The sequence below is a fragment of the Halichoerus grypus genome, chromosome 1, assembly GCF_964656455.1.
Source record: "Halichoerus grypus chromosome 1, mHalGry1.hap1.1, whole genome shotgun sequence".
In the NCBI taxonomy this organism is placed as follows: domain Eukaryota; kingdom Metazoa; phylum Chordata; class Mammalia; order Carnivora; family Phocidae; genus Halichoerus; species Halichoerus grypus.
The window spans coordinates 121,412,422-121,426,976 of record NC_135712.1 but is presented as its reverse complement, the minus strand read 5'-3'; the positions used below and the strand labels follow the sequence as shown (position 1 = coordinate 121,426,976).

General features: G+C 35.8%; 1 protein-coding gene across 3 annotated transcripts in view; it reads left to right on the top strand.

The window, feature by feature from the left end:
• ARMC8 (armadillo repeat containing 8) overlaps positions 1 to 14,555 on the top strand; it is a 105,601-nt gene that overhangs the window by 45,330 nt on the left and 45,716 nt on the right. For all 3 annotated transcript variants that reach the window (XM_078071454.1, XM_036080936.2, XM_078071453.1), the window contains 5 exons: positions 4,673 to 4,753; positions 7,331 to 7,406; positions 7,503 to 7,593; positions 9,212 to 9,272; positions 11,367 to 11,567. In XM_078071454.1, the coding sequence (XP_077927580.1) occupies positions 4,673 to 4,753; positions 7,331 to 7,406; positions 7,503 to 7,593; positions 9,212 to 9,272; positions 11,367 to 11,567 (510 nt within the window). The remainder of the gene's footprint in view (positions 1 to 4,672; positions 4,754 to 7,330; positions 7,407 to 7,502; positions 7,594 to 9,211; positions 9,273 to 11,366; positions 11,568 to 14,555) is intronic.

Below are 14,555 nucleotides of genomic sequence, written 5' to 3'. Positions count from 1 at the left end.
ACCAGCAGTGTGTGATCAAGACTATTTCCCCACACCCTCATTGTTGGAAATTGTTTTAAGTGATCTCATATAAGGAAAAATGAGAGATTCTTCTCTGCTCTTTGTTGAGAGAAATTTCTGTTCCTAAAAGGGCCTCAACCTAAACTGAAGAGTGCTGCAAAGTGCTACGTCCTTTGTTTCATAGTTTACATACTGAATGTAGTCTTTTGATAGCCATGGGTGATTATGTATTTGAGATCTTTCATAATTTCTACACATTTGCCAATTTCTAACCAAATGTTTATCTTCTAATGATTCTATAAATTTTTCAGGACAGCATTACTCATCTACCTATATTTATAATACAAAGATAAACTGAAGAGTTTGGGGAACTATAGAAAATAAAGGAAAGAGAAGTGAACACCTACATATGAAACCAGGAAGATCACACATGTATGCTATTTGAGAACAGTTGCCCAAATAAATGAAAATTAAATCACTTGGTTCCAGAAAAAGTATTATTATAATTTAATTGTTTAACTCTTACCTCCCAAATCCTAGCAGGCTTTCACAGCCTATTCAGTTCCATTAAGACGTTTAGAATTTAAGGATTTTGTCAAAAATTTTTGAAGTTTCTCTTCCCAGATTGCCTTGACCGTGTGTAAGTCAACTCGTATGTCCAGGGATGTCAAACACTCCCTTAATCTTTTGAAGTGGGCAAAGAAAGCCTTTGAGAAACTGACAATTTTGTTGCAATTCATTTGCTAAAAATGAGCTGAACTTAATAGGGTGTAGAATTTTCCAACAGTGAAGTCTTGTAACCCAGCCCTGGCAGGTAGATAAAGGAGGATACTCCAGAACTCCTGTGCCTCATTAAAAATCTTTCTGCGTCTATACCTAAGTGCTTCAGAGCACAACATCTAATAGTTACAACCACAGTAATCCCAAAGGGACACTGAAAATTGGACCTGGAGGTATAATTACTACATGTCAAATTATTATGTTACATTATGAGAAGTTTGAATAATCCCATTCCAGAAATTACCCAAATAGCTTTTAGAATTACTTGTCAGAAACTTCTAAATCCCTTTAGGCTTGCTCATCTAAAACTTCTCAGTACTTTTTAGCTGAAATCATGGATAAAAGAAAACCATTAAATCATTAGTTCTTTTGCTGGAGAGAATCTTATGCTGAGCAAGAATTTATAGGCATCTTCATGCCACTAACAGAGCTGAAGATGTCATCAGAGAAAATCACCTTAACTCAGCTTTCTTTTAGCCTGGTAATTAGCATTTGCCAGTGTAATTAAATGACCAATTTTAAGTGTTCTGAGATATAACTAAACGTTAGGAAATATTATAGCATTTATAAAACCAGTGACAATAGCCTAATATTAATTTTTCTACTAATTTACCAGCATGAATCTTTGAAAACAACTGATCTGATGATCTCTGTATAGTTATTAACCATAAAAACCTTTTATTTTCATGCTGTTCAATTTGCATATAGGCTTAAAATAAGATTTATAATAGAATTTTCAGACTCATTCACAACTTTGCATATACATTTGACCCCTGGACAAGGCGAGGGTCAAGGTGCCAGACCCTGCTCAGTCAAAAATAGGCATATACCTTTTGACTCCCCTAAAACTTAAGTACTAATATAATCCTAATTATATCTTTGAAATTCTCTCCCTGATTTATTAAGGAGAAAAAAAAAAAAGACTAGTAATATTAAATTGTTGCCACTTCTTAAACAGGTTACTCAAACTTCTGAGACCTGTCTTTTGGAGTTTAAAATCTTGAGGGCTTATTTGCTTCCCACCCTATGGATGTTGCCTCTCTAGCCCAGGTCCACGTGGGTTTATTTGAAGAGACCTAAGGGAGACTTGATAAGAATCAAATGATAGCTCCTTCTCTAGTTGGTTCAGCCAACAATTCCATTCCTTGCAATTGTTTTTACACAATCCTATGTACAACCACAGAGAGGATGAAGGAAGAGCTTCTTTTGTAATAATTATTTCCTGTAATCTCTGGGGCAAAGAAATTGAGAGATTAAAAACTACAATATCTTGTAAGAGGCAGGGAACAGTTATGTTAAATGAATTGCATTGTGCTTGATCTTTTTCATAATATAAGTTCATCAGTATAGATATTCCATAAGTGATCTAGCTCTTAAAGATGCATGCACATGGATATTTATTGAAGTGATGTTTGTAATAGTAAAAGATTATAAACAATCTAAATGTCTAACCATTGGGTACTAAAGTATGGGTTATCCATACAGCGGAATAAGGTCAAAAAAGAAATAAGAAAGCTCTTTATGTACTCATATGAATGATTTCTGGGAAATAGCATAAAGGAATAAAAGGTTTGAAGCAATATGTATAGTATATGTATAGTATATATAGCACATATATGTAGTATTCTACCATTTGTGTTAAAATAGGGGAAAGGATATACTTAGGTATTTGTATATGTATGTAAGGCTTGAAGAATATAAAACAATCTATTAGTATTAGGTCACTTCAAAGCAGAGGAACAGAGATAAATACAGAGACGGAAGAGCCGTGAGGTGCAAGGCTAGAGGCAGTACCCTGTCTACTTAGCTATTCTCGTAAACACTGCCAATATTTAAATTAGGATGTTAAAATTTATATGGAAGGCAAAAGAAAAACACCTTAGTATGTCAGCCTAGTGTAATTTAGGCTTATCTTCACAATTTATTCTAATTACCTACTTGTTACTACGTAAGAAAAAAAATAGGTCATATTCTTAGGAGACCCTTCTTTTCCTGGGCTCCCCATTATAGTCTCCACAACTATCTTTATATTGAATAAGCTGGAGACTCATGTTTCAAATGAGACGATTCAAGTAAAGCATTTAGAGCAGTGCCCAGCACATAGCAAGTACCCAATAATTAGTACCTATGATTAGAATTCCAGATGCATGGATGAAGGTGAGGTAGGAAGATAAAAGAGCATACTTCCAGCCTGTGCCCTGAGAATGTCAGTATCTTTAGTTGTTCTGAAAGCAAGCCTGCATTATTCTGGGTGGTTATGTAGGGATAAATATATCAAGCAGTGTATGCAAGAAATTTATCCTCATACTCTAAGAGTTTGCACTGAGATGGGGCTGGCTTTAATAATGTTCAACAGAACATTGTTTTTAATAGTGAGACATTAGAAACTGCCTAATATATGTAATGGGGGTTTGCCTGAGTAAAGTGTGGAATATTTTGCATCAATAATCAGAAATTAGGGGCGCCTGGGTGTCTCAGTCGTTAAGCGTCTGCCTTCAGCTCAGGTCATGATCCCAGGGTCCTGGGATCGAGCCCCACATCGGGCTCCCTGTGCAGCCGGAGGCCTGCTTCTCCCTCTCCCACTCCCCCTGCTTGTGTTCCCTCTCACGCTGTCTCTCTCTCTCTATCAATTAAATAAATAAAATCTTTAAAAAAAAATCAGAAATTAGAAGTTAGTAAGGAAATTGCTGAAGTGTTTTTGTTTTTTAAAGGAGCCTTTTAATGCTATATAAAATGTTCAGGGAATTACTACCTATAAAATAGAATATGGCTGTTTTCTGATTCAGAACTATGAATACTGATCTCCCCACTTCAGATGATGGATATTTTGGTCCAGGAAAGAATGAGCATCTTCAGGATCATTGTTACTTGGCTGAATAGTGGGTTGGAAAAATTGATTGGAGAGGGTTTTTTTTCTAGGCTAGCAACTGGTTTTCTCTGGTGAACCCAGATAGGTAGCCAACTTTCAGTGCTGTGTTTTTCTCTTCTGAATAATGATAAGCATGAAGTAGCATCCTTATCCTTGCTTTGACTTCATTATGTGGGCGGGTGGTACATAAAATCATTGCGTAAGAGGGGCACCTGGCTGGCTCAGTTGGTAGAACATTCGACTCTTGATCTTGGAGTTGTAAATTCAAGCCCCATAATGGGTTATAGAGATTACTTAAAAATTGAAAAATATTTTTAAAAGATCAATGCATACAAACTGTGGCAATTTCGAAGACTTGCATTAACCTTTAGCTTCTGTCACTTTGAAGATTTCAATAAATTGCTTAGTAGAAGACAGTTAGTGAAAAATAAAATCGTGAATTTTCTCATTTCTTTACCTTCCTACTCTAAGAAATGATAATTTAAGAAGAGAAACGAGATAGAAACAAACCAAAACACATTCGCTTCTCTGTATGGAGTGTTGTGTTTTCCACCATCCATAATTCAAACTTCCCTGATGTATTGAGGTAGGTTAAGCTCTGGTCCAGTTCTTCTTGCATTTAATTAGTTTTAGAGTTCCTCTGACTAGTTCATCAGTCTAAAGTTGCAAGAATGACTACTACTCTCTCCAGTGGCATAGTGTAAGGTTGTGCACATGAAATGCAGAATTCACAGTGGTTCTGTTGCTGTGATGGTGTGTTATTTAAGAACTGCAAAGGGCCTGTGCCAGGATAGCTTCTGTGCCCCCTTCATTATTTGGGGGTAGGTAAGGAAGCAGTAGTTCTACAGAACTGGGATGACATAAGAAATGGCAGCCCTTTGTCTACCCTGCTTTATTAGGAGGGATTTATGCAAGAGAAGGGCAGCTGACAATTTGTAGTAAATGAACTTTTCTACATTTAAGTAAGTGTTTTGTTGGAATGAATCATTACTCTTTTTAATGTTATATTCTCTTTTCTTACAGGGTCCAGATCATCAAACAATTTTATTTAACCATGGTGCAGTTCAGAATATTGCTCACCTACTAACTTCAGTATCTTACAAAGTAAGATGTTAAAAATTATGGCCAGATTTTTATACTTTAGTTTTGGTTTCTCGAGTCTTGAACTAGATGGAGGCCCACATATTTTATTGCTTTGATAGATACTGTGATCAAGAATAACATTTTATCAATAAAATGTTATGGGGCATTGTTTTACCTATAGAATCCTCTTTAAAAATTTTTAAAAGCTACCCTTGCCTTTCCATTTTTTTTTTTTTTTTTTTTCAGAATATGGTTGTGGCTTGATTTATTACTGATTTTCAGTCTCTTCTGCTCTGATGTCAGTGCCAAAGCTGCACATGAGGTGATGCCTTGAAGTATGTAGGAACAATGGCTTGCTATATCAGGAAATACTTTGATTTCATATTTGAGACCTGACTTAGCCACAGTGACTCAAACTTAGAGCATATACCCACATATACATCAACATTTAAAATGTGTTACAAGGGTGCCTGGGTGGCTCAGTCGGTTAGGCGACTGCCTTCGGCTAAGGTCATGATCCTGGAGTCTCGGGATAGAGTCCCGCATTGGGCTCCTTGCTCAGTGGGGGGTCGCTTCTCCCTCTGCCCTCCACCCTGCTCTTGCTCACTCTCTCTCTCAAATAAATAAAATCTTAAAAAAAAAATGTGTTATGTATTTCAAAATGTGAAGTCTCATAAAAACTTAGATTTTTGTCTGATGCTTTGTTTTTTAATGTGTTCTGTTTTGTATTTTGATTAAAAAGTCAAAGGTTTTCAGACTTGTTAATTAAATTTCCTTCACTGTATTTTATATATGGGTAAACAGCATCATGATATTTTATCAAGCATTAAGTTAAAAATTTGGTCATTTCATTGTTGTCCAACTAGCAAGTTATAGCAGATAATGGGGCATTGTCATTGTGTCACATTAGAGCTGGTATGCCATGACTTTGACGCAGAGCAGAGAGAGCAGTAGTCATTTTTGTCTTCTGTCCTCGTGCATGCACTGATTCTAATCTGGTCTGTATTGCAGCTTGCCAATACCTATGTTTTCCTACTTCAGACATCCAAAGTTTGATCTTGGTGAAGCACTCACAAGGATAGGAATGGGGAATGGAGCCAGTTTGAAATTAGCCGGAGGGAGGGAAAGAAAATATATACTGAGAGCTGCTTCCTCTACCCTGTGCCTCATGGAGGCTGAAACCAGTCAGCACTGGCACATCAAGAAACAATTGCTGGGGTGGCTATTTACTGTTCTTCCTCTTCTCCATCCTCTAGCTTCATAAACTCCCTCAGTTCTCCCTCTTTTTGTTTTGTTTTCTTTTCTGCACCAAGCTTCCTTATGTACTATAATAGATTACAGGTTGTGAAAGGAAAAAGGTTTTGTAACATTTTTCTTTTGCCAAGGTTTGCTCCATTGTCCCAAGTATCATTGGCATATTTTAGGTCCCGTATTTTAGGTGTGCACATGCTGTGCTGCAGATCATTGCTGAGATGAGGGAGAGGGCTTCTTCACACTTCAGCTACCTATCCTGCCAATCTCAAATTCCACATAAGAACATCATATTGTAGACGCAGGCTTGGAAGTGAGGATTAGATTGTCTGGTGAGAACTGAACAGAAAGAATGAAAAATAACAGTTCTCATAGGAGCTCCTGCAAATTGTAAAATATATTGTATGTGGTCAAGGGTTTGACCCGTGTTGTGGTCCCAGACCAGTAATCTGGTTTTGAGGAATAGTAGCACAATTCGTAAGTGGTTTTTTTTGTCGTTGTTATTGTTGGTTTTTTTAATTTAAATTCAATTAGCCAACGAATAGTACATCATTAGTTTTTGGTATAGTGTTCAATGATTCATTAGTTGTGAATAACACCCAGTGCTTTAAAAGTTACATTAGGGGGTGCCTAGGTGGCACAGTTGGTCAAAGCTTCTGACTCTTGGTTTCGGCTCGGGTTGTGGTTTCGGGGTCACGGGATCAAGCCCTACATCAGGCTCTGCGCTCAGCATAGAGTTTGCTTGGGTTCTCTATCCCTCTCCCTCTGATCCTCCCTCCTCTCTCTTTCTCAAATAAATAAATAAATCTTTAAAAAATAAAATAAAAGTTAAGTTAGTTTAGTCCTTTCCAGATTTTTATTGTAACTTTGTTTCTTTCTGTTCTCTTTGACACAACCCCATCCCACACACAACTGTAAGAGTACACTTTTTTTTTTTTCCCTTTTTTTGTCTTCTCTTCAGTTCTCTGGTTTGTAGTTTGGGAAGAAGAAATGTCCCACTTGAAAGGCAGTTGGTAACTAAGTGTTAATGAAGCTCTCTTTGATTTACCAACATTGTATTTTGTACATTGTTCTTTTAAATTTGATTAGGAATTTATCTAATTAAATTTTAGTTGCTACTTCCTGTTTTTTCTTTTCTGTTACTTCAAAATTAATTTTAACTTTTTATAATTAAGTTTAACTTACTGTACTCCAGATATTCAGGTGTTATTTTTATTCCCTTGAGGCCTTCTTTTAGTATTTTAAGCAGATTTAAACAGTTGTTTCTTCAGAAGAGTTTAGATCTGAGACATTAAAATTCATATTTGCAAAATCAAGATAAATGCATTTTTTTGTTTATTGTTACAGGTTCGAATGCAAGCACTGAAATGCTTCTCAGTTTTAGCTTTTGAAAACCCCCAGGTATCGATGACCCTGGTAAATGGTAGGCTGGAACTTTCAGTGGCACCTACATGATTTAATTTATGAACTTTGTATATTTAAAGAGTTCCTTAATTCTTGTTGTTTGTTTTATTTCTAGTTTTGGTTGATGGAGAATTGTTACCACAAATTTTTGTGAAGATGTTACAGAGGGATAAGCCTATTGAGATGCAGCTGACATCAGCAAAATGGTAAAAGTCAAGACAATGTGGGAAGAACAGCAGTGCTTTATCAATATGTTAGAGAACTTTTGGACAGCCTAATTAGCTCACCTCCAATCCCCATCTTGTTTTAGGATTTTGGAATTTGCAAGTCATGGGGTTGTCTCACATTTTCTTAAATGGGCATGAGTTTTTTACTCAGTGTACTACTAGTAGCATGCAGAGCAGCAACACTCATATAACAGCTAAGACTATCACAGAAAATTATTATATTCTCAACGTACTCTCCTTGTATTTCAGTTGAAATAATATAGAATTAGATTTAACTAACAAATTTATGCTAAGAAGAAAATATAAAGATAGGAAAATAATGGAGTGAGAATTAGTTGAAGTTGATAACCAAGGCATGATTTCAGGGAATATGGCTTCCTCATCTTTAGAAAAACAAGACATAAAATTCCTATAGAGATGTGACAGTTTATAAGATAATTTATTAGTACAAGTCCTGGGTCATTTAAGCATTCAATACATGTCAATTCTGTAATTATGAATACATTTAATAGATAGGTTGAGCACCTGTTGTATAAGGTTCTTTGCTAAATTAATTGTTCCAGTATTTAAGAATTTGTGGCTTTTTAGTATTTCAGGCGAGAATGAGAAATTTTCAGTGAATTACTCATGCACAATGAATTGTTTTTGTTTGTTTTTTGAGTATATTATTTGTATGCTTGTTTGCTTTTTGTCTTCAAAAACCTTTTTGTTAAGTAAGATAAATGCTCTCATGGAACTGGTTTAAAAAAATGTGGTAACAAGTCTTAAGATGATTAGAGCTATAAACAATTTAGTCCTCTACAATCTAAGTAAAAATTTTATTGTTTTTTTTTTTTTTTATAGGTTTCTATAAAAGCCAGATTATGGAGTGTTTTAACCACCCCCCCCCCCCCCAGTTTACTAAAGGACCCTAATCCAAAAAGGAAATTCATTAATTTAAGTTTCTGAAGTGTTCAGTACCTGCTTAGGGAGTACCAAGTAATTTTATTCTTATTCAAAGCCAGATATAATTGTGAAGGCAAATTGTTTTTCAGTAGAACGAAATCATTGACCAGTTGTCAAAGCCTATGCTGGCGAACTCTGAAGAGTTATTAGTTAATTTCTTATGGCTACCTCTAAGAGTTAAAAGTTAAGTGCTTTTTGTGTGATACTTGTACTACTGGTATTGGAGTTAGACTATCTCAGCTTAGCTTGATTTAATCTTAGACACCATGTGAACTTTATATTTTATTTTTAACTTCCCCCCCCCTTTTTATTATGGAAACTTTCTCACACAAAAAATTTAGAAAAAATTATAAGGAACTCCATTGTGCCCAGCACCTAGCTTTAAAGTTTATCTGTTCATTAAGCCTTTATTTTTAAAACAATTTTGTATGTATTTTTGAAAAATATCTGAATTATTGTTGTATATATCAGTTAGTTGTTTTTGATTATTAAATTGGCAGAACCTCATCAAAGGTAATATGAAAACCTTCTCCCTCAAGATAAATAAGAGTAGCTGTCTTTTTTTTTTTCCATAAAATCCTAAAGGCAAGGAATTTTTCTTTTAAAGCTTTAAAACACAAGCCAAAACTTACTTTCTGCCGTCTTATTCCAGTTTAACTTACATGTGTAGAGCTGGAGCAATTCGGACAGATGACAACTGTATTGTATTAAAGGTGAGCTAATTAATTCTCTCTAAACACATGCAAAAGTTCCCCAGTCGTAAGTGTTGAATATAAATATTGGTATTCCCCTTTCTTTTTTTTCTCTTATTTCTTTTTATACATTTATAACTATGGTATATGTGCATAGCATAAAATAATATTAAAACACCATGCTTTTGTTTTTAATGGAATGCCATGTAGTTTTAAAAAATTGTTTTTAGATGTGTCTTGAGAGTCAGAGTGAAGTAGTTCTTTTCCTGTCACACCTTTTTTATTTTTATGGAAAGTAGGAGGATCTAGAAGTTGTAAAAATATGTAAAATTCAGGTGAAATAGAAAATATATTTTAATCCTTGATTTTCTTTAAGTTTGCAACATAGTTTTATAGGAAAGCAGTTCATTAGCTCCGTAGACAAAGACTTTATATCACCCTCATGGCAGATAATCAAAAGACATAATGAAAAAGAAAAAAATAGCACATGAAAACCATCAACATCATTGTGACATGTCAAAAGCAACTAGAACTCAGAAAAACCCAGGTAAGAGACTGGCCCTAAAAGTTACAAGACCTGGATTCTGGTTTCAGCACTCCCACCCCTGACTGACCTGAGTAACCTTGGGCACCTCCCTTATTCTTTTGGTGCCTCATGAAAATGGAGGCAATAATTTTTGTTCATCTATCCCACAGGGTCATTTTGAAGATAACAATATATTAAATATATTAAACATCTTATTAGCTACAAAGAACAAAATAAGTGTAAATAAATTGATAATGTATCATCTTATGATCATGAGATCTCTCATTATCAGTGTACAAAATGAACCTAAGGATAAAAGAGCATTAAGACTAATGTTTGCTTTAGTCTTTGGTGAAGCAAGTCAATTAATTAGAACTGAGGACCCACTAAGTAAGCATCATTGTGTAGAGTTCTAAGGGATTCCATGCAAGTAACCTTGGTTTATTTGCTCAACTGCTCTACCCCTCCTCTTCTACCTTATTGGTAAACTAGGTCAATAGCATCTTCTTCATGTAGTAGTTGTGAGTGTTAAATTCAATAATCCATGAATTTATGGTATTAATAAATGTTAATAACTGTTCAGAAAAAATAAGAATAAGGCTTTGCTCTTGGACACCTAGGATTGTATTATAAAGCCTGCACTAGCCTGATAGGAAATCAGTAGTGTACAGTAAAGTGCTAAACTCTATGATAAAGATATAATAGGAACTTAGAAAAGAGCAAAGCATAGTTGATTACAGTAATTGAGGAAGGCTTCCTATAATTATAACATTTCAGTTTCCATTTTTGTGGTATTGTTTAAAGTGGGTTCATCAGCCTTAGAAATAGTAAATACATGGAATATTTTTATTGAGGACCTAATGTAGATAAATTACCAAGACCAGCACCAAGATTTTTGAAGGACCTCAGAAGTAAAATTGAACTAGCAGGTATAGTCATTCTAGGGAGTGATTTAGAAAACCTAGGAACTACGATTGATGCATTTCACTCACATTATAGGAAAACTCATGGAATCTGAGTAATGGTAAGATCACTGAATTTTTAAAGCTGTATTTTGGTTTTGTAGGTATTGATTGCACCCCAAAAATAAAAGTCATCCCAGTCATATTATTCACTAAAGAAAAGATAGCATACTTTTTCTCCAGCACAGTTGTTCCTGATTAAACTGCTGGATGTCTTTTATCAGCACCATGCTCTAACCACCTGAGCTAACCGGCCACTTTGCTGGATGTCTTTTAAATAAATAAATACATAGATGGGACAGAAACCTCAGACATGATTTATTAGGGATTCTTAAATGTCTTTTATAAGGTTGTATAATAAAGTTTCAATTTTATCCATTCCAAAAGCCTGATTAGAGTTTGTATTAATATGCTTTGATTGTATGATTAGGGTTTACTGTGCCAGCACAAATGATTAATATACACTGAACTTTGTTTTTACATTCCAAACAACCTTTCATTCTCTGAAACATTTGATCGCTAACTTGACTGCCAATAAAAACCATTGAGTTGATTTAGTCACTATATGCTCTCCATCAAGCTTTTGCCTTTACCACAAAGCAAATAATTAATTTCACTACCTTCCAGACACTGCCTTGTTTGGTTCGAATGTGCAGTAAGGAGAGATTACTAGAGGAGAGAGTTGAAGGAGCTGAGACACTCGCCTATCTGATTGAACCAGATGTTGAGCTACAGAGAATCGCTAGCATAACTGATCACCTCATTGCCATGCTTGCTGATTATTTCAAGTATCCCAGCTCAGTGAGTGCCATCACTGATATTAAAAGGGTATGTTCTGTTTTTCTTTTCAGCAGCTCAAGTAAGGGATTTTTAAGAAGTTTTTCTTACTGCTCACAACTTTGAACCAATTAATAATTACAGTTCAAAGCCCTTTTAAATGAAGGAATCTTTTCCCTTTGATAACATAGATGATGTTTTATGGGTTTTTGAATCCAGTTTGTCTCATGTAATTATCAGAAATTTTTTGCTAAGCAGGTAATCAGGAAGGAAGAAAATTACATCCCTAATTCCCACCTAAAACCCAAAAATAGTGGGGTCTCTAAGCTGGGTATTTATATCAACATTATCTTATCCTGTTGAGGTTCCCAGAATCATCTCTCTTGCTGTATTCTCGTTCTTTAGGTCAAAGGTAATCTTCTGTGACAGGTGATGTGAGTGGCCTTATTTGACTCTCCACCACTGTCTTTCTCTTTTGCTATCTTTTCTAACTTTTGTCATCTTCTTCTCTTACCTTGCTTCAGTTTTATACTGTGCTTTGGGCCTGCTAGTGTCAGCTAAAGCACTATTTAACCTCTAGTTTGAGACCACCAAGAACCAAACTGTGCTTTCCTCAAACTTTTTCTCAAACTGTAAGTTCCTTAGAATAGTTAGATATTTCTTTTGACTTTGTTCTTCTCAGCCTATTTGTCATATCCATTTCTCTAAGCATAAGAAAACAATATTCAATTAGAGAAAGTTTATTTAAGGAGGTCATGGTAGAGAGGCGCCTGGGTGGCTCAGTCGTTAAGCGTCTGCCTTCGGCTCGGGTCATGATCCCAGGGTCCTGGGATCGAGCCCCACGTCGGGCTCCCTGCTCGGCGGGAAGCCTGCTTCTCCCTCTCCCACCCCCCCACCCCCCCGCTTGTGTTCCCTCTCTCTCTGTGTCTTTCTGTCAAATAAATAAATAAAATCTTAAAAAAAAAAAAGGAGGTCATGGTAGAGAGAGCATTGCCTCCTAATTAGTAACCAGTACTGTTTCATGAATGTGACTGTATTTTTGATTCCAGTGTTCCCAATGGTAATTTTTTTTTTTTAACTTTTCTCTTGACCTCTCCCATGCCCCCTGAGTTCCCCAAAACTTCATTTGGCAGGCAACTGTTCACTTGGCATTTAACACTGAAAAAATGAACTCTCAAGGGTTTATCTTTTTCTTTTAGAAAGGGCCCAAAGTAACCTTCACTGTTACTGGTATTAATAATGTACACTGCCCTCTATGAATTAAAGTTAGTGCCTGCTCTTCCTTCAGTAGTATTGTTCTTCCAGTACAGGTGATGGGTTACTTTGAACCAGCTACCTTGTCTGTTTTCCCGCTGGCCACTTGCACATAGTATCTCACTGGTAGAAAAATACATGAGCAAGTCCTAACAATGGCCTCATGAACACCCTCAGTTGACCGTCCTAGCAAGGCAAATGGGACACTTGGATGGACAGGAGGTGAGGAAACATAGTTGTAAGAACTTGTAGCCTGTACCTGTGTAAATCATTTAGTATGTAGAAGATTATCTCTCTGTTAGGGTTTTTTCATTTTATTTCCGTCACAGTAAAACTAGAATAATAATAATTTTTTTAAAATGATCTTTTATACCAAACCTGAATATGTTTGTCATCTTTATTTTTGATGATGGATTATACAGTGGTTTCTGACCATAAAAATATAGATACTAGACCCATAGTGAGAAAGTCTTACATGTTAATAAGTGTGTGATTTTCATGGCATATGTTAATCCAAGTCCATATTCTACTATATGTTATGACTAGAAAGTACTTAAGACTTTAAGAATAGATATTTTAGAACTTATACATCAAAATGAGTGTTGTATATTGGGGAGTTCCTCCCATAATCCATCAGTGCCTGCTTTGATCAAAATATTTTTGGAACTACTGTTCTTGTTATTTGGCTTTTTTTGTTTGTTTGTTTTTAAATACTTTATTTGAGAGGGAGAGAGAGCACGAGTGGGGGGAAGGGCAGAGGGAGGGGGAGAAGCAGACACCCCACTGAACAGGGAGCCAGACACGAGATCACGAATTGAGCCGAAGACAGACGCTTAACAACTGAGCCACCCAGGTGCCCCTGTTGTTGTTATTTGTTACCCTAAATAATGTTAGCTAGGTTTATTTCCCCATCTTTACATACCACAGTCTGTGACAATTAACTTAATAAAACTCTTAGTTGATGAATTTAGGGTTTTCTAACTAATATGCCACTTAGCTCTTTAAGAAGTTTCAGAAGAGGGTCTCAGAATGTTATAAACAATACTTTTATCATTGCATAAAGGCGAACCTTTCCAAGGCAACTCATTTGGAGTGGCAGTCATTTGGGTGAATTAGTTATAAAATTATTTACATTATTGATATGCCTTATGTATTTACTGATTTGTATTTAGTCATTGAAAGTGTCATGAGAACATCCTTCTGTTTCATTTTTGTGGTAGTTTAGTGATAAATCATCAGGTGTACAGAAGAACTGAAAACCTAGCCAGTTATGCATGTGGAAAGATAGCATTAATTGTTTCATACCAGTAAGTAACCTTAAACATAAATCTCAGATAATTATAATAGATAACATAGTAATGACTACCATGGTATATTGTTCATTAAGATTTTCACAAAGGTTTTCCTCTTTCTAAAATCTTGTTAAATGCTGAAATTAGGCTAGCACTGCTGTTGGTGTTTAAGAAAACCTCCTAGAGACCCTGTTGCAGCAACATTATATCAGCTGTAGTCTGGGGGCTAGAAAGGCCTGAGTGCCTAGTTTTTGAGGACAGCATTTCAAAGAGCTGGTGCAAGCAAGCATCAGTGCCACTAAAGCTGCCATCTGGGAACACTGCATTTTTAAGGGTCAAAGGTTCACAAAGACTTTTCATGTACCAGTGTCAGATGTTATGGTGTTCACTTTTAGACAGAAGCAGACTGCACGCATTCTAGGTCATGCTGACGCAAGCACAGCAAGGTCTCAGTCATATGTGAACAGAACCCAGAAATAACTAAGAATTCAAT